At 37.2% G+C, this 20,049-nt stretch overlaps 1 protein-coding gene across 3 annotated transcripts in view; it reads right to left on the bottom strand.

Annotated features, from left to right (window-relative positions):
• LOC125237236 (heterogeneous nuclear ribonucleoprotein L) overlaps positions 1-20,049 on the bottom strand; it is a 688,519-nt gene extending 668,470 nt beyond the window's left edge. For all 3 annotated transcript variants that reach the window (XM_048144251.1, XM_048144250.1, XM_048144252.1), the window contains exon 1: positions 19,873-20,049. In XM_048144251.1, coding sequence (XP_048000208.1) covers positions 19,873-19,935 — 63 coding nt within the window. In that variant the 5' untranslated portion in view covers positions 19,936-20,049. The remainder of the gene's footprint in view (positions 1-19,872) is intronic.

Below are 20,049 nucleotides of genomic sequence, written 5' to 3'. Positions count from 1 at the left end.
CCTAATATTATGTAATGTGATATGCAATAAAAAATTTGATATTTGAAAATTTGATATTTGAACATTTAGTAGCAGTACACTCTAAAAAATGAAGACCAACTAAGAGCAGTTTTCTCTTAGTTGACGTTAAGTTAATCACTACAATTACGATCTTATATAATTCAAATAAAGCTGATTACTAAAAACAACAAGGGAATGTATGATTGAACTAATAACTTAGGTGTTTTGTTATTCCTAACCATTGTACACCTTGAATCAATTATTAACTTGTTAGGCATGACTATGTAACATAGGTTGATTCAATCCTTAGTTGAACTTACTAAGGTAATTTAGTTAGCATAATTATTTTTCATGGAATTATTGAACAAAATCTTAATCGATTCAGTTACGTTGCAAAAGTAAGAGCAATCAAAATTACTTTATTTGATTTGTCTAAGATCTTATCAGGCTCGTATGGAATCAAGATGCTTGACTACGACTATCAAAATATTGATAGGAGCAACCAAATTTTTTTTAGAGTGTAGCACGATATAGCTGTTACAGTTCAGTAAATACATTGCTACCAACTTAACAAACCAATTCGCAGAGTCGAGACTCCTTCGTTTTCTGCTGCGTTTATTGGCGACGCGTCGAATCGCATTCAAATGTATGAGAACTCGATTCAACTCGGCTCGATTCGTCTTAGTGGCCAGGCTTCAAAGAACCATACCATAGACAGTTTTATTTTCATGTTTGCACTCAAACTGCATATTCAAAATGGTAGGCGGTCCACTAGATAACTAAGATGACTGAAAGTAGGTATTTGTTGATTTATAATTTTCTTTCAAAATAAGTGCTTGGTCGTAGAAAAAGTATTGTATGCAACGGTGTTTAACTGAGTCAAAAAATGCTCGTGGCGTCTTTATTAACAATTTTCGGCTTCGCCTCAAATTGTTACCCACGCCACTCACCTTTTTTGACCTCTTTTAACCACCAGTTGCATAAAATACTATTATATTACGACGTGTTAACAGAGTTCAAGTAAGAAGTATATTCTGGCTCTTCTAAAATTAGTACCTACTCTTTAATGGGGACGTAATGATCATGATTAGTGATGTAAAAATAATGATAGTTAGTATTTCATACCACATACCTATGGTGTTACTACTTTCTAACAAACAATATTATAAACTGTTGGGAGTTTTTTTTGGCCAGAATTACTCACGCTACGAAAAATATTTTTAGCAATAGTAAAACATTTATAGAATGATGATATTGATGAGTTTTCAATAACACGATAAGTCATAGAAGTAATCTGTTAACATCGTGTTTCCCAATGATTCACAGCAGTTTATAAATCTAGATAAGATCTAAACTAAACTATTCTGAACTCAGTTTGAAACTTCGTTGCTCAATTAGGAATATCCACACCTATGCCCATCTACATACAGCATTTTAATGGTTCGACATTTCGATCCTAAGGGACCGGCCACATCAGAGCGTCGCGTGTCTCGGGGCGCGCAACGGACGTCCGCGCCACGCCACCTGAGTGTAATTCAAAAAACGTCTCCTCCGCCACGCCACCTGGGGCGCGTCTTACGTCCTTCCTATACAAAATGTACTGAGGAGACGTTTTTTGAATTACACTCAGGTGGCGTGGCGCGAACGTCCGTTGCGCGCCCCGAGACACGCGACGCTTAAGTGGGAACGCTGGCTTACATTGGAAGTTTTGAAGTCATAGTGTTTATTTCTTGGTATTTATTTATATGTCATTGTGCGTGATTGTGCGCTGCAATGTTTGCCTTATAAAAGGGTGATATTGTCCTCTGCTGAACAAAATACATATAAATTATTCATTGATTAATCCACGATTATTCAATGTAATGCTATAGTTACTTCAATTATAAATAAATAAAGACAACGTTCTTTTGGATTAGTGGCAGTGGTGGCAGCGACATTTTTTTTTTTTTTTATTATTATTATGGACTGATCGGCGATTGACCCTAGTCACACCTGATGGGAAGTGAAGACAGCAACGAAGCAAAATTTTGATACTAATGCATTTTAGCTACGATTATTAGGAGTGTCCATACAATCCTAAAATTTCTAAATCATCCTTAATATGTTAATGACGTTATAAAATTAAAAAAAAAATATTCGAAATAATTCATTTACTTTACTAAGGGCCACTTGCACAACACAACAGCACAACGAAAATGGAGGGTTAACCCGAGGGTTAACCCACCATTTTCGGTGGTGCAAGTGAACCTAACAAAATATAAAAAATTTCGAGCACCACTATTATTAATAACAAATTACATTTTATATCAATACAACTTCTAAATAACTTTTATTAGACCTCTGACTGTCATCTCTAAAAAACTTCACATTTATCATTTTTAGTATGAATTATAAACATGCTCTATGACGTTCTTTCAACAAAGATGTAACCACAAATCTCCAGATATAAAAATCGGACATCAAAACAACGTGTAACTGTCAATCCGCTCATTTGTTCCATTTCTTTGCAACAAACCTGAATATTTCATTCTATTTTTCGCTTAGGTTTCTAAGGAATGCCTGAACAATATTACACACCTCTGAATATGTAAAACTACACATTATTATATCTTCGGGAGAATAATTTTTACCCCCATTTTGGTACAAATATTCATGGTAGGTCGTCAGTCACACACACACACTGCACACACGTCACATTTCTTTTTCTAAAAATCGAATATTTTTTCAAAAGATTGTGTTGTGATTATGATAAAAAATAAAAGGGGTCAAAGATGTTGTGTGTTAAGTTATGTCATATACCGCTAATTTAAGGGTTCCCTTAATCCCCAATTCTCCATAAGGAACCATGTACATATTAGACAATATAGACATCGACCTACAATACTCGTACCTACGTGTACGTATTCGAAAATCGTCTTCGAACTTTTATAGTTTCATTGAGAGTTCCAAATTCAAACTAAAACAAAGGCTACTGGGTCTGAGGAGGCTAAATATGTACTATGACGTACTTCTCTTTCAACACAGATGTAGCCACAAAATCCCGAGCTATAATAAAAAGCCAACATCAAATCGTGTAGCTGTCAATCCGGCGCGTGTTCCATTTGTTCCATATCCAAGCATGACGTACAAACATTCACGGTAATCGGACGATCCAAACTTTATCTCTTTCTGATTTCGCCTTCGACCTTGTGCATTTGAATTCATTCATTTTCCTTTTATTTTCGATATCACATTTTTTAGCCCAAAGGTCACGAATTTTATCAGTTTTTGACGTTGTATTTTTAGAAGCGTTTTCCCCAAAGTGTGATGCTGTATCGCAGTTTAGACTCAACTAGCGCATAGTACAATACCTTGATATGTTCTTTTGAGAGTTTCTTCCCCAGTTGATTAAAAACTCAACACTAATAATATCCTATAGTCTCTCATTGTTGTACATTCACACTACCTCTAGAGTAGCAGGCATAATGTGCCACTGTGTCACCGATTTTTAAATTATAGACTGATCGGCGAATGACCCTAGAGCTGATTGAATGTGAAGACAGAGTAGGTATAAGATGGAGCTCACCGATTCAGTAATAGCCAATTCACTATTGCTTTAAAGAGGTAGCATTATATTATAGCCCGTTCAGCCCCATTATGTCCCAAATCATTAACATTTACTTGAACAGCACTCCCCAACCTTGTTTCGCTTTTCCTCATGATCGGCCTCCAAAGTCCATTGATCGGTGAAATATAATAATATTAATAATCGATCTGCGTGGGAGGAAGGCCTGCTAGATGTTTATTTTGCGCAGTTTTTGTTAAACATCTGCCATTGTTCAGTTTATTGATTTAGGTGTGAGGTCTCAGCTTTTTATCATTGGCTGAGGCAATTTGAGATATTAACTGTTTTGTTACAAACACAAAAACTCAATCCTTCTGGTGTTTAGGGTGTCTATGGGCGGCAGTTTTTGCTTACTATCAGGCGACCTATCTGCTCGTTTGCCTCCTATCGCATATAAAAACCCCACAACCAATGAAAGGTAAAAAAAAATACATATTTGGTCAGTTATCAAATATGCTTATAGCTATGATTAATTCTGACGAAACCTTATATGGATGAACACTGTAATAAGACGAAACCTGCGCTGTGGATCTGAACGTATATTTTTTTATATTCATTTCTTAATAAATTAAGAAATCGAGGTATTCAAATGATCAAATTGATCGAAAGATATGTATGCCTATATCTACAGTTCGTTTGACAAACAGCCCACATTATATTCGACCAAGGCCACGCTCATTTGTTATAATTCGATTCTTATTAAGGGTCCCCCCACATCTAGCGTCTCGCGAGCGTCACGTCGTGCCAACTGTATGGGCAAAGCCTGACGCCGCGTCGACGTCGCGTCGACGCGGCGTCTTTTTCCACACAGTTCAGATAAGAAAGCACATCAAATATTTTATATTTTATGTTGTGTAGGTAAATTACATATTTAATGATATTGAGATTCATATTATCTTTTTCTTCTGTGACAATTTGATATGTTTTCTCTGAAGAAGAACGACGTATTATTAAGCAATAATATAATTTATTGAAATTAATTTCCATAGAGTACCTAGTCTGTTCATATTCTTTGATGAATACTTTTGCATGTTAAATTGTATCTTGTTATTTAATGCATGTTAGTTATAAGATGTAATGTTTTGAAAAGAAGTTGCCCGCCGAGTTTCTTGCCGGTCCCATAGTGGATACCCCCCTCCCAACTGAGGGGGGACTGAAATCTTCTCGAGGCTGAGGCGTAGGGTTAGAGCCGGCGTAGCTTTATTTGACGTTCATATGCGCATTGTAATATGCCTACTTGAAAAATAAATATTTCATTTTCATTTTCATTTCATTTTCATTTTCCATACAGTTGGCCCGACGCGACGCTCGCGAGACGCTAGATGTGGGGGGACCCTAAAGACCGCATCATCACTTACCATCAGGTGTGATCGTGGTCAAACGTCTACCTATCCAAACTTTAAAAAAAAATTGATTATTTGGCGGGCAACGCCACATATATAAATTCACCCGAATTCACTTGGTAAGTTTCAGAGTACAAAATCATTTTTGGCATAGAACAGTAAACAAATTAGATTGCAACATAGTTTTCTATGTTCTCCTTCAAAATATATCAATAATTAATTACGAAGATCGTGTAACTAGTGTTCACTGTTCAGCAGACATAAAATTTGGAGTTACTAATTATTTTTCTAGCGAATCAAATACGGGATAATGATAGCAGTCTTTTTTAAATGTTTATTTAATAAAAAGCATTTTATTATACTTGATAATGTCACCCCCATTGTAACAAAACTAAAACCTAATTACAAATTTAACGACGCCCAACTCCCAGATTGACCAGCTTGTACAAATCTCTTGGCAGTTTTAGACAAAAGAAGCGACAAAATATAGTTATATGTGCCCACATATATGCAGTTTTAATAAAGATTTCAATCATACCAAAAACTAAAACTAAATACATTTCAATAAACAATACGAGTTTTATTGAGGTTTTATACAAAGTTTAATCCATTGTGAAATGTGGTGTTCTCAGGTAAAATGACTTCATTGTAGCTTAGCACAAGGAACAAATTATCTCGTATCTTCATACCAATTACCTCTTAGAGAGTCCTTATAAGCGACAAGATTCCTTGAGAACGGCACAAATGAGCCAAATGAGAATGTGAGATTCAGATCTTATTTATATGAATGGCTTCATAAAATGCGTCATATATTTCGCATACATATGTTATCTTTGTTGCCAATTTCGCAAACTTTGTATTTTACGAGAATACAAGAGCATATCATGTGGCGTTACAATATGGACTTGGATTATTAATAAAAGAACATAATATTGGTATAATATCAAATATCAACGTATTATTACTTTTGTTAGCGCTACTGCGATTTAATAACTAGATATTAGTTTGCTCTCACAAAAAACAATATGAATAGAATAGATATTTCTATGACTTTTATTGTCTACCTGAAACTCATCTCCCGGCAAAGGTATAATACTTACGACGTACAATAATTATTGTAAGAATTACAATACTGAGAAATATAATACTTATAATATTGAGAAATTACACTGCGAAGACCTTATACAAACTGCTGCACATTGTTTTCGAATGCTCCTTAACCACAGTATAATAAAGAGTACTATCGTACAGTATGGCCACTCCTGTTTCCCGCTGAAAGTGCCGACCACCCCCTCTCGGTCACCTCACAGTTACCGCCTGTCAAAAACGCGAACAGTCGACCTGACATATTTCACTCATACAAGCATAGTACTCGTTCACCTACACGAGCTTAGACTGTGAGCTAGGAACGCGCCTTTTTCATATATTTGATCGCCAGTGTCCGAGGTGTGCCTTAACTAAGTTTGTCGAACCATCCACGGTCTTTGAAAACCACGAGCGACGCTATCGACTATCTACGGAAGTCTAAATTTAAGTTAAAATAATTCGCATGTCGGATATATAACACAGTGTAAACTTGCCATACGAGAAATAAGTAAATTTAAATGACGTAAGTAAAAGCAACTAAATATTGCCCATCTTTTCCGATAAACTATCGTATTTATACACGTTAACTATCGTATCGCCATTTTTTTTTACTATAAAACACGAGGTTGCATTACGCGATGGACGCAGCGGCGTTGATCACGGGATGTATGAAAAATGACAATACTTATAGTGCATAAAACAACCACGAGCTTTATAAAAACGATAAAAACTACGGCGTCCTGTTGCGTCTTAGTTTAACGCTAGCCGCTGCCATTGGAATCGAATATTTGACTCCATAATATTAACATAGAAGAAACAGCAAGCTACAAAGTTAGAAAGTAGCAGCACAGCACCAGCTGTGCAGTTGTGCACCTAGCGAATAATCAGCATCCCCAAAAACGTCAATGTAGCAACATTAGTATGAAACTTCCACCAATTACGTACACTGTATAGTCGGTAATGCAAAATCGATCTCAAGTTTCGACTCATTGCGGTAACAGTTGTCTCGAAAATTCTCGGTTCTCGTGCATTCTCTCTCGAATGATTAATGGACGGCCAGTCCTTTGCTTCTTTGGTAATTGTTGAATTTGAAGAGCATCTGGACGGGTAATTTGAAGGTTTTGGGTATTGGAAGTTATGATTGGTTTAATTGGTTGTGGTTAAGATTTATTGGACGTTTAAGGTATTCCATCATGTCAAAAACATATGTCGTTTGATAGCCTAAAGTTAGCCTGACAGATCAAGGGTGAACAGGCATCTTCTGGGCGAGCTCACTCCATCGTAGGCCACGTCTTTGCCTTTGGCTATTATAGTCTGTGGCCAAGAGTAAGCTCATTTATAATAAATAAAAAAGAACCTTTATAAATTGACGAATTGGATTTTACGTCTATGTCCATTGAAAACTTCAAGTTACTTAAAGATGTCTTGTCAATGTATTATGTACCGTAAAAGTAGTGACAATTTTAGACTTTGCCGTCGCGAACACTCATGCCTGATGACGGGTCTCCAAAATGACTAGAAACATGTCGCAACAGTCGCGATAAAATAACGTGAAACATCAGTTTCTTTAAATAGTATTAAATATAGTTTCAGGAGGTGTAGGCAAGCTTCGCGCATGCAACGCAAGGGATATGACATCTCACATATTATTCCATACGTTACAATTAGCATGCAAACGCATGTCTATGAAATGTCCGATACAACACGTCCTACGCAGGAAAACAGTTATAGACTATATTATGTAAGTACAAGACGAATGCGGATTGTACTGATATCATATAAATTAAAAAAAAACATCAATCATTTCGACTCCCATTCATTACCGAAAAACTTGAATCAACAAATCGTTTCATGAATTATGAATGAAATGCACGTGCATGTTCCGAATTTTCTTAAAACCAAATTATCGTATAGTATTCGTAAACATATAAGACATATGTCTTTTCTCTTCTGAGATAGATCTGTTGAATCATAGACTCCTACGTAAACTGTGGAAACTATTTTATTTTCATCTGTAACTCGTACTGATTAATAGTGTTACACTTTGTTGGGTTTCAGCAAAATGGCATGAGGAGATTATGCTCTTGAATACAAGTTTTTTAAAGTCGTAAATCAAATGTAAGATGTTTTAAATATAGCGTGGTAGTAAGCAGGGAAGCAGAACTATCAAGGCGATCAAAATTACCTGAACACAACTTTGTTACACCAAATAGTCGTCTAAGAGGAATTCTATCAAAAGGGTACAGTCGAGAGCATAAATATGTGTACATTTTTTCACCTAATTACGACTTCAGTCACAAATATCGTGATCAGATACATACATATTTGTGACCATCTGACCATCTCCTCTGCTCTGATTGGGGAGTGTAATATATTTTGTTTGATCAATTCGCGTCGATGGTCTGGCGCCCTAGTTATTAATTTTAACTATCAAAAACTTTGCTAAATTCATAATCATCACTACATTTTTGCCTCAGTGAAGTTCGACAGTTCATGGCGTTAGTGCCATTTAATCTTTCACCAGTCAAACACATGTCACGACTCACATGACGTCTTAGATCAAAATAGACACCTAGCAACAAAGCACGTATACAATTACTTCGAATAATTAATTACTATTCATGAAGATCCCTACCAATCCTAGCAATGTACACAATATCCCAAATGGCTTAACGTTATATGACAACCAATGGCGCTTACGTCATTTTTCATTTAGTCTAAAAAACTATGACACATGAAACGATAATAGACTTTGATGCACAGTAATAGAGTTCTCAAGATGTGACAGGCGTCATTTAATCCGAAATCAATTAGGAGACACTTGTCAGACTATAAACAATCGGATTCCAACGCGCGTGTTTAAAATACATGTTTATTGTCTATGCTAAGCCCTCAGTTCTAATGTTGCCATACTTCCGAGTTTAGGTTTATGACGTGCGGAATTTGAGAAAGCTGAACTTATTTGTCCTACTTTATTTAAGATTATTAAAAAAAACGCGATAATAAGTAGGTACTTAGTCTAGATAATAAGTAGGAGTCACTACAAGATAAAAAAAAACCTAACCTAACCTACTGTCAAGCCCTGCCGTCACTACGTCACTAGAAAAAAACGGCAAATTTAAATAATGTACGGGCGAATGTTTATCATTCCATAGGAAATTTTAATTATTTCGCGCCTTCTTCTAGTGACAAATTTGTTTGACTTGCAAAGGAATAAAACCTATGGATAATTATAGGGAGGAGGAAAATACGATTCCTGATTTATAAAGATTGGGAACCACTGAGTGAATGTCTTACGTCACTGCTCATTCATTTTTATGGAACACTCCATTTTAACGTATTCGTAAAAATTGATACATTTTATTGCCCTCGAAAAAAGTGTATAGAAAAAACACATTCATGAGACTTACACTGACCGGGATATAGACAGTGATTCCCTTTTTCTTTTTTTTTCGAGTCTAGTGACACTGAACCGTTCAAAACTGAAATCATTCACGAATTTCCGGCTATTAGCGCATATTTCGATACGGCAACCCCGTCAATCCGGGCATAGAGAAACTATACATTAATTTTCACCAAGCTTTTCGGTCTATTACCAACTTTAATAAAAATTCTACTGTACCGCGTTAATAGTAGAGTCGATATTAATTTATTAGCAAACGCGTTTGATGCGATGTAAATTATGTAGAGTGTTTTTAGACTTTTTAGTGTCAGCGTTTGATCGAAATTAATAGAGACAGCTGCCCGTCACGCTAGGGCTAAAACCGTCTTGTCTGTGGTTCAAAAATAGTCTGTTCCATTAATTGCTATATGGCATTTGACATGCATGTTCTGATGGGACTACATTACATAACTTAGCGCTAGTTTGTGACTTGTCTTGTCTCTTAAATACAATGATTAGTAACCGTGCGAGTCATTTTAGTTTTGTGTTGGAGACACATCGAATTCAAACTGACACTTAATGAGCTATTACTAATTAGAGGTTTATCTAAACCAGGGGCGGCTCACTCCGCGATTCCATCGCCGCGCTACATCGCTAATCAGGGATGGCTCGCATTCTCACGGAACGCACGTTCACACTTTCTATTGTTACTATACGTCGCAAGTTTTTTTAAAGGTTCATATGGGTTATCCGTAGGGTTGTAAATAGAAAAAAAACAAATGTTTTTTTTCAGAATTGTGAAAAAAAAACATGAAAAAAAACCGAGCACCATGGTTTTTTTTCTAAATATGGTTTTTTTTCAGATGAACAAATAATACGACAATAACGGTTTTTCGTGAGTTGTAACGTGTTTCAATAACAATCACGTACGTTTTAATTCAATTAACATTCAGTATACAAACGTTTATTGGGGAATCCCCGATGCTGCGTGTAGCGTGGAGAGGCGGTGGTGTTGCCAACAGTAAATAGTGATAACTACCAACTACAGATTTCGGAAATGTTACTTTTATAAGACCAGAAATTAAAGTTATTTGATTAAATTCGTTTAATAGTTAACATTAAGTCTAAAAAACCGTATAAAAGTATTAACTACTTTGCAAATTTTGAGATTTCGTGCTTTAGAAAAAAAACATACTCCAGAAAAAAAACTGTTTTTTTTCACGGTTTTTTTTCATGTTTTTTTTTCAAGCCAGAAAAAAAACCGTTTTTTTGCAACCCTAGTTATCCGCGTGTGTAATGGCTAATAATGCTTAGTTAAATAAACATCATTAATAAAATAGGACAATCTTATACAGATCTACTACTATTTATTATGTCATTTATACCCCACGGAAAGGTTAAGTCAAGCTTGTGACGTTGGGACTTAAACAAAAATATATAAATATTTTATATATACCTAGAAAGTACCCAAGACTTGAATATAATAGCATAACATTTTATCTGAGTATTATTTTTTTTAATCCATAAGCAACCCTAGCGTCCGACGCTGCGCACGTGCGGCTCGTTTCTTTGTAATCATTTTGTAGGCATTTAAAAAGGCGGCATTTCGTGAACTTCAAAGCAGTGGGCCTTCTGTACTTGTACTATTATATATTCTGTGTCTAAACGGAATAATATGATTGCTTTTTTACTAATGTGAAGTAATGTGGATAATAGGCTAGTTTCCTATACTTAAAATTAAAATATTTTATGCAGTGCACGAAATAAAGCACCACCTAATTAGGATATTTGATTGAATATCCTTTAACAAGTTTGACCATGACCAAGTTTACAAGTTACTCGTCATTTGATATTTTTGATTCAAATGACTAGTAACTTGTAGAAAATGTACTAGTTACACTTAACAAAATCTGACTTATAACACTTTAAGTTCTCGCGCTTTGTACACATATTTAAAGTCACACACAGGTCGAACGCGATTAATTAACATTATTTTTACCTTTTTTCCCAACGTTTCGGCCAGGTTGCAGTCCTAAGGATGTCATTCCGTACCAAAGTCCGGGTGTCTACAAGATAGATTGCAGTTGTGGAAGTGCGTATATTGGCCAAACAAAGCGCAGCGTTCAAGAGAGGGTGAAGGAACACATAGCGGCAGTTAAAAATCGCCATATACACAAATCTGCAATCGCCGAGCACTTGCTTACTGCGGAAACGAATCACTGGATTGAGCTACACAAACCCAAAGTTCTTTCCACCGAGCGACACTATTATCCCCGGATTGTGAGGGAGGCGATCGAAATTAAAAAATATCCTAAAAACTTTAACAGGGAAGACGGGTATAGATTATCGCCAACATGGGGACCAGTGATTCAAATGTTCAAACCAAAAGATCTATCTTCGGACCAGTGCGCGGATGTTGTGAGTGCTGTGTGTCGTGCGGTGGGAAATAAACAATAACTAGAAGCGGGTAGATTATATTTATTTGTCTACCCCGAACATTTATATAAATTAATATCGGGTAGTTTTGTGTTGTTTACATCTCCGGTGACACTTTGCTGGGACGTCATCGTCAGTCTTCCGCGACCACGGCCAGTGCAACCTGGCCGAAACGTTGGGAAAAAAGGTAAAAATAATGTTAATTAATCGCGTTCGACCTGTGTGTGACTTTAAAAATCTGACTTATTGTTTGAACCAAAAAACTTATTGAACGAACATGAAAACTTGTTGTTTTTTCTCTCAGTGTTTAACATATCTAGGATACTTCAATAGCCTCGATAATCAGAAACCCAATTAAAACTTTTTTCTAAGAAAGCCGAAGCACGCTTAAAATTCGATCAAAAGAAAGATGGCTTGTCGATTAGTTACATGCGTAACTTCCAGCGTTACGCGCTTACGCGTTTTCCAGATATGTTAAATATAGCTACGACTTTTTTTTATATCTAACTAGGTCGTTCACGTTTTATGAGTCATAAAGCACACGTAAATCACCGGACGTCGGTAGCCAAAGTGTTGAAGTGTTTTCAGTTTATTATTCGATGAAACCACTATTTAAGATTAGTTTATTGATAGCGTGATAATCATCTTATTTATTTATTATTATTTATGAGCCTAGAGTGTCCCACTGCTGGGCAAAGGCCTCCCTCTTCCCTTTCCACGTATCCCGGGCCTGACCCGTTTCCCACCAGTTCTCATCAAAAGCGTCAAGGTCATCTCGCCAACGCCGTCGAGGCTTTCCGCGACAACGGGTTCGATTTGGTGGGACCCAATTGGTTGTCGCTTTAGCCCACAGGTCATCCGGCATACGACAAACGTGCCCTGCCCAGTCCCACTTAAGCTTGGCGGCTGTTTCAGCTACGTCAGTTATCCGTGTTTTGGAGCGTAGTACAGTGTTTCTGATGCGATCGGTCAACTTCACGCCGAGTATACTACGCTCCATGGCACGCTGACAGACCTTGAGGCCGGATTTCTGAACTTTTGTCAAAGACCAAGTCTGTGCTCCGTAGGTCAGGATGGGGAGAATGCACATGTCATCATCTTATTAAATTTAAAGAGTTCCGTTCGGCTGTTCGATGATAAACTGACAGTAATTGTTAGTTTTCTATCACATGTGCGATCCAAATAATCTCCAAGAAATACCTATACACAGTGATTTGGGTCATTACCCCGATATTTTATAGTTTAGATTTCGCCCATCCAGAAATAACAAAATGAATGAAACAAAATATGACCTAATCGCTTACAGAAATAGAGCGAGCACATAAAAGAAGTTTTCTGTACAATATGATTGGTTTCCCGAACTAGTTTGCAAAATGGGCCATTACTTGTCAGGTCGAAACTTCAGAGGGTAATAGACCTACTTACTTCAAATTTTTGTTCAAAAAAGGAATTAGTAACTCTTCTCGATTTAAAGCACCCTATTCGGTGTTTTAATTTATCGCCCCTCGTTTCGAATTTTCTATTTTTCGCAGTTGTATCAAAATGTACTACCTATATCATGGTATAACAATTCTTAGCAACACAGATCAATACAACAAGATGGCCCTTACAGGGCGACTCGCGGTCACCAAGCATACGACAAATCAGGTTTATAAAAGTTTGAACGCGTGCGACACCGATCAGTAGCGCCCAAGTATACGACCCGCTAACAGTGTCCGTGTCCGCTCGGGAAAAAATCTTAAATAATCAATTTTGGTTGCAAACAATGGTCTCTTACAGCATAAAGTGGTGTGGCAAGTCTTCTAACACTTCTACATGTAAAAAAGATGGAACAACATTCCACAGTTAAGTCAAATTAATTATTTTGTTGAATATTGTTTATTGTCCGCGGAGTTCATTTATACTGGTCAATATGGTTGTGCTGAGCGGCGCCGAGGCGCGTCCATCCTCTTTACCGAGTTAACAATGTGATATGCTATCCCTTTCACGTAAACGACTAGGCATGGGGCCATGTTAGTTTATGTCTGTTGCGGGAACTTCGTACTGCCGTTCGTACCATGTGCTACCATTTTATGAAATATAAAAGAAAGCAGATTTGTAATAGTGAATAATTATCTAGAATCTGTAGAGTCTGTAGTGATATTTAGTTCATTGATTAGTTTAGAATATTTAGTTGGTTATTTAACTTAGTAAACGTAAGTAAAAATGCACAGTTTAGTTATTAGTTACTAGAATGATTTTTATTGAGATGCTATCACAATTATCATCCTCCTTGCGTTATCCCGGCATCGGCATTCGCCACGGCTCATGGGAGCCTGGGGTCCGCTTTGGAAACTACTACCAAGATTTGGCGTAGGCACTAGTTTTATGAAAGCGACTGCCATCTGACCTTCCAACCCGAAGGGGTAACTAGGCCTTATTATAATTTAATTATAATATTATAATTTGTTGCAAAACAAATTCACCACAGTACTGGTACCGGTACCATTGTCTATAATAGACATGTCCCATTCCCATCCCTACTGCTAATCATAAAGGCGCGCCATTATTTGAAACGACCAATGGCAGCACCGTGCGCGCCCGCCTCACTCCGCAAGGATTGGTGATTTGCGTCTCGAACAATATCGCTTGCATTTGGCTTCTAGTGGGGTGTTCTGTGCTTAGCAATAAGAACTAGTACGTAACTACAACTACCTATGCTGCATGCAAGTGAAAAGTGTAAATACGGCTTAACTGAAGGTTTTCAAGTTTCTATAAAATAATTACTTCCTTTCAATTGTTTTTAGATTTTTTACACTATTCCCACCATAATAAATAATAGTATTTCACTCCTATAGTTCCTAAATTAACGATGCTTCTATATCGAGTATAGTTTTGTCGAAAGACGATCTATAAATATCTTCAAAGGGCTTTGGCGACTTCATTTGTCTCCGGTCATTTGTCTCGCGCTACGTGCACATTATAGGATAGACTATAGGCAGGCCTACGTTACTAGCTCGCGGTCGCGCGTTAAGTACCTACACGCTAGCCGTTCATTCGAATGAACAAGTGGCCGAGAGGCGTCACGCGCCCGCCTGTGTAGTCGCGTGGCACGTACCTACTATTCTTCTGAGTTTTACGTAGTAACTTATTAGTATTAGTTAAATAAAGCGTAGGTATTTGTCGTTTTGCGGGCAAGTGAAGGATCTATTACGTTAGTAACTTATTAATAATCTGTGTTATAGGTGAATAATTTCAACCATGCGTAAATAATTACGCATTACGTTTAATTTAATATGTACTCATTTATTAACCCCCGACGCAAAAACGAAGGGGTGTTATAAGTTTGACGTGTCTGTCTGTGTTTATCTGTCTGTCTGTTTGTCTGTCTGTCTGTGTGTGAGTCTGTCTGTGGCATCGTAGCTCCCGAACGGATGAACCGATTTGGATTTAGTTTTTTTTGTCTGAAAGCTGAGTAAGTCGGGAGTGTTCTTAGGCATTTTTCATGAAAGTCGGTCTACTATGTCGCGGTCCCCGACCTTTTTCAAAATTTTAATTTTAGTTTACAACACTTTATGTATATTGAGAAGACGAGGAGTAGCAGGCTAGCGTGGTACGGTCATGTAATGAGGAGGGGTGAATCTCATACCATAGGCAAAAGAGTGTTAGAGATGGATGTTGAATTGTTGAGGAATGGAGAGGTAGGATACAAAATACAAATAACGATGGATGATCGTGTGAGATATGAGAAGCGTGTTGAGATAGAGGAGAATGGAAAAGAAAGATATGTACCGAACCCACATAACGTGGAATAAGGGTAGTAAGATGAAGAAAACTATATATTTATATAAATAAACTAACAGATGTTATGATATTTCTCACTTTATCGAGATCAAATCTGATATCTACCTAGGGACGTAATATTTTGATGTTGTAATTTGTTGCTAATTATTTTCATGATAATCATGATGCTATATTATGATTTAATGATATATTAGTTGCAAAAGAGCCCTTGCAGACTACGTATTCTTGAATTGATCAGTAAGATCTAACTTTATAATTTTGAGATTTATAATTATATATACAGATGTATTCCGTATGTATCATAGCATAGTCCCCTGTTCGCTAGCTACGTACGTAAAATAATGTCAATAATAATAAGTAACAGCATATTTCTTTATTGTACCCAGTGTGCCCCATTTCATCTCAACTCACCAGAAATTCAACTCTCCAGAAATTTAATGCCAAATAAGGTTTTTTTAGGGCACGTAATTTTCTTTTTGCCTTTCCGAAGGGTAAGAACTCATTACGCAACTGAGACAGTAGAATCGTAATCATCTCGCGTGCTTTCTTTTTTTCAAATGACTCATTTTAAAATTGGACGTTTTTCTTTTTATATGAGCAGTTCTTTGGAGAATAAACCTTGGATTTTGATGGTAAAGAAATATTATGATACAAGTTGAAAACATAGTATAAAACAAAGTCGCTTCCCGCTGTCTGTGTCCATATGTAAATATGCCTAGATCTTTAGAACTACGCAAAAGATTTTTATGCGGATTTTTTTAGTAGATAAAGATATTTAAGAGGGGACTCTGGGGAGGGGGTTTTATATGTATAATAGGTACCCGTGCGAAGTCGGAGCGGTTCGTTTCCTAAAAATAAGGTATTTTTCTAGGATTTGCTAAATAATTAAAAACTATGCACATATTTTATACTGAACGCTTTTTAGCGATAAGACTGCGTTATCAACCTCTCAACGCTGCCAGTACCAATCTTGCGTTTTTGCCGCGTTTTATTTCACAATTAAAAAGTAACTATAGTTTTACATTGTAATTTTCTATGTAACTACGTTTTAGAAACCCTTCCTATTGTCGTATTACAAACGCTTTACATAATTTGGACAGAATTTGGTACGGACACGGCCATCGTTTAAATTCTAAGGAAAAGAGTTTTGAATGATTCACGGTTATTTTATTTTCATGATAATCACATGACTTATATTGATATTGACATCCACCCGCCTTCGTCAGTTTTCCATGATCATGATGCGTGCAACTGCGTTGAAATATCGGGAGCTCGACCAAAATCAAAAAGGTAATCAGTGTAATCACGGTCTATATCCCGGTCAATATAAGCCTAGGGAAAAACATGGTACCTATAGATTTTTTCGCAGAAAACATGATTGATACAAAACTACAGTTACAATGGCTGTTCTCACGTCTGAGAAAATGTGAAACATATGGGAATCGTCTATAATAAACCACACAAATATAGATAATTAACAACAAATACCTACCTATTTCAAGTAGTTCAAGCTAAATAAATGTTAGCAATATGAAACACAGTCATGATTATGCAAATACGATAAAATGAAGTAAAATATGCATTTTTTTATCGTAAACATGAGGTCGCTGACTTTTAACTCGATCCTTTGAGGTAATACGTGCTTAGTCTCAATAGGCATTCATTATGTTTTTTTGCAAATATGTAGGTATTTATTTTGGCTAGTGGTTTAGACGTTAGTATAATCGCTATCTCTTGTATGACATGTTTACTGTACTAAGTAGGTAATGTATGTACTTCTAGCTTCTGATTCTTCTGAATAAGTTCAACATTCGGTTGTTATAGGCATTTCATCTTGGGAACTCCAGTGGATCCTATATTAGAAAAGATGAAAATAATGGGAACATTGGGAACGTAGGAAGTTACAATTATGCAGGTTGGATGATTGGATGTTCTTTTGCTTTGAGTTTGTAATAGTTATTTGTTATACAAGGGGGCAAAGTTGTATTTTAACGCCGAGTGTGGAATTGAAAAACGAGCAAGTGAAAGGATTCTATAGTTGAACCACGAGCGAAGCGAGTGGTTCGAGAATAGAATCCTGAACTTGCGAGTTTTTTAACACACGAGAAGTAAAATACATTTGCACCCGAGTGTAACACCAAACTTTTCCCCTCACTATACTACGAGGAAACTACAACGCAAAAAATGCGTTTATCACTGCTTCCAGTAGTTCCACAGGTGGTAAATCATCTTTATTACTAGATTCACCTACTTTTATCAATTTTAAAGCAGTTAATTTAACTTTATTCAAGGTCAAATTACTTTACCCACTAGTGGATAAAATGCGTTTTTACCCGCTGGTATTAAAGGACAAAACATGTGTTTCCGAGCTAGTGAGGAGAAAATTATATAAGCACTAGCTTTTGCCCGCGGCTTCCCCCGCGTTAAATACGAACATTGCAGAATGATCCATACAAACTTCCATTGCCCAGAAGCGAGGGCTTAGAAAGAGGCAAAAAGTAGCCTGTCACTCTCCATCCCTTCAACCATTTCCACTTAAAAAATCACGTCAATTCGTCGCTCCGTTTTGCCGTGAAAGACGGACAAACAAACAGACACGCACACTTTCCCATTTATATTTTTTTTTAATAGCCTATTTGGTGTCCCACTGCTGGGCAAAGGCCTCCCCTTCCTTTCTCCAGTCCTCACAGTTTGATGCCCGCTCTTGCCAGTCTCTGCAAAATACGTCGAGGTCGTCCCGCCATCTCTTCTTTAGTCGTCCTCTGCCCCGGCTAATTTGCGGTAACCACTCAGTCGTCACTTTGAGCTTTGGCCCACCGTTCCGGGTGCATCCGGCATACATGCCCTGCCCAATCCCACTTAAGTTTGGCTGTCTTAGCACCCACATCTATTATACCTGTTTTGGAGCGCAGTTCAGTGTTTCTAACTCGATAATATTAGTATGGATAATACCTACAAGCGCTGGTAGCCTACCGGTAAGTACGTGCGACTTTCGTCGGAGGAACCCCGGCTCGCACCAATGAGTTTTTCGGAATTTATGTGCGAAATGTCATTTGATATTTGCCAGTCGCTTTTCGGTGAAGGAAAACATCGTGAGGAAACCGGACTAATTCCAATAAGGTCTAGTTACCCTTTGGGTTGAAAGGTCAGATGGGACGTTATTCCTAGGAATTTGACGTTATTAACGAATGATCAAATTGGAAATCGAACCCGGAAAGAAAGGCTTGGCTGTAATGTCTGTTATACTAAGTGTTATTGATTTTTTATTTTTCAAATAGATCTTTCATACTATAATTACATCGCATGCGTCGAATTGGATTGTGTGAAAGTGGATATGAGAAAGAAAGACGTGAGTGTTGATTTGATGAAAGATAGAGGAGAATGGAAGAGGAAGACGTGTTGTACCGCCCCCACATAACGTGGGATAAGGGTAGGAGGAAGAAGAAGCGTTGAATTTCAACTTTAAGGCAGTATTAAAATATGTCGCGATAATCGCGCGTTCCTTGCATAGATAAACGGTCGTGCGTTTGTTTTGATATTGTTGCGAATATGAGATGTGCGAAACAAACTTCCATTCAATGTAAATTTACCATATAAACTGATATAAAAAAACATTGCCATGCCTATACGTCTGATAAGATAAGAATATTATCGGCAGCGAACACATTTATTTCGGGCCCATTTAGCCATCGTTATTTATAATCACGATCTTTTTCTGACATTTCCCGTAATGCCTAGCAACGCGAAATGTCAAGAAATAGCGGAAAATGACAAGAAAATAACAATGCCGATGTCCCGCGCGATCCTAATGACCGAACCCTGTCAATCTTTTTAATTGACAGCAGCTCGGGACGACTATTTTCGTCCAAAGCAAGGAAAAAAACAGCTACGATCACCAACGTGAAATCCAGACACCTCAGCCGCCAAAATACAAATTTAAAACTAAACTTCCTACAGAAACCATCCCGAAATTGTCTAGCGTCCGACGTAACCTCAAATTTTACAAAATCAACATAGAACATGCGTAGGACTGTTGTTAAACAAACTCAACCTTATAATAATCCGCGCAACCTAATCAACAGTTATCGATCTGCATTGCAACGAAATACCAACGCTTTGCGATCTGATAATACAAAACATGAGACACGAAACGTAATGTTAACTCGGCCATTTTCAACTAAACGTTACTGTGAACATTGATACCAGTGTGACAATCTTCCCTCTAGAAGCGAACTCACCCTTTCCACGTCCAGGTCGGTTCCTGTACACAGTCTCTTGCCACCACTACCGTTGTAAGCCATCGTGCACCACAAAACAAAACACAAATCACACCGAAACGCGTTTTCGTACGACAGAAATTAGTATACCACTGCTTCGAACGGCGGTCGCGGGCAGACTGATTGAACGAATGGAAA

The sequence above is a fragment of the Leguminivora glycinivorella genome, chromosome 20, assembly GCF_023078275.1.
Source record: "Leguminivora glycinivorella isolate SPB_JAAS2020 chromosome 20, LegGlyc_1.1, whole genome shotgun sequence".
In the NCBI taxonomy this organism is placed as follows: Eukaryota; Metazoa; Arthropoda; class Insecta; order Lepidoptera; family Tortricidae; genus Leguminivora; species Leguminivora glycinivorella.
The sequence above is the reverse complement of the archived record's forward strand: the minus strand, read 5'-3'. Positions and strand labels throughout refer to the sequence as shown.